General features: G+C 38.5%; 1 protein-coding gene across 1 annotated transcript; it reads left to right on the top strand.

Moving 5' to 3' along the window:
- Positions 1 to 137: 137 nt before the first annotated feature.
- Positions 138 to 389, top strand: Pmar_PMAR019459 (hypothetical protein; the record flags this gene model as incomplete). Its single annotated transcript, XM_002777920.1, has 1 exon — positions 138 to 389. A coding segment is annotated over one exon (252 nt), but the record flags the coding sequence as incomplete, so codon positions are not given.
- Between the last annotated feature and the right edge of the window lie 757 nt (positions 390 to 1,146).

A 1,146-nucleotide genomic window follows, 5' to 3' on the forward strand; every position in this document is an offset into this window, starting at 1 on the left:
TTGCCTATGCACATATTGCTATTGAAAGGAAAGAGTATATATAGAAGAATGCCATAAACTGAATCATGGTTATCTCAACAGAAGGCATTACAAGTTAGACACCTCTTTATCTACAACCAGTATATACTGTATCACAGCTCAATGATAAGACTGATGCCCTTATCAAGTTGGCTGATGGTATATTGGCTGAGAAGAAGCCTCCATCATCACCACCATCATCTAAGAAGGCTCAAGACGAGTCGGCCGAGTCTAATAGTAAAGAAGAGGAGAGAGGCTCTCCTGAACCCATTGTAGAGGAACCTGATGATAGCTCTGATGATCAGGATGGAGAAGAGGAGGAGGAGGAAGTTGCTAAGAATGATGATCATCATCATATGGATGTTGATTAATACACTTATAGCATTTTTGCTAAATACCAGTACTATCGATAACAAAATATATTGATAATATACCCCTCATATACTACAGTTATCGTGATGATGATAGTAGTAATATCAGCATCATAATCAGTAGCCTTTAATGATAACTATCACTGTTAGTTCCTCGACCGTAGTAGACAGCTGAGCAACTTTAATGATAGAGTTGTTGTGTTGAGAGAGTCAGTTAATAGTTAATGGTTCACCATGAACCATATCGAGTATAATTAATATAGTTCATCTGAAAAGATAGCTTGTCGTCTTTAATTATTATTAGAGGAACCCTTATATTCAGGGTAGTAGTGGTTAGTCACTACGATTAATAACGACGACGACCATGCCTTTTACTATCGTAACAATGCGGATGATGTAGTAATCGGTAGTTTCATATTACTATACAGAGCTGGATACTTTTACACACGTTATCCATTGAGTACAGGTTGGAGGAGGAACAACCATAAAGGTCATGATGACTCTGTTGACCCACGAACCATAATGGCTCAATCTCCATCACATATCCTACCATCTATTAATTAGATAGGCGTTTCACCTTTCATTATAGCTAAGAGCAGCATCGAAGAGTTCGAAGAGGGCAGCATGTTCTTCTGCTGTTTGAAGGCCATGTAACGGACAATTGATTGATGTAACAACTAGATCCTCACATAAGGAGGAGGAGAGACCACCGAGTTACTCTTATTTGGTCATTCTCTTCTTTTCTGTCATATTCGGT

The sequence above is a fragment of the Perkinsus marinus genome (genome assembly GCF_000006405.1).
Source record: "Perkinsus marinus ATCC 50983 genomic scaffold scf_1104296950628, whole genome shotgun sequence".
NCBI classification, from domain to species: domain Eukaryota; phylum Perkinsozoa; order Perkinsida; family Perkinsidae; genus Perkinsus; species Perkinsus marinus.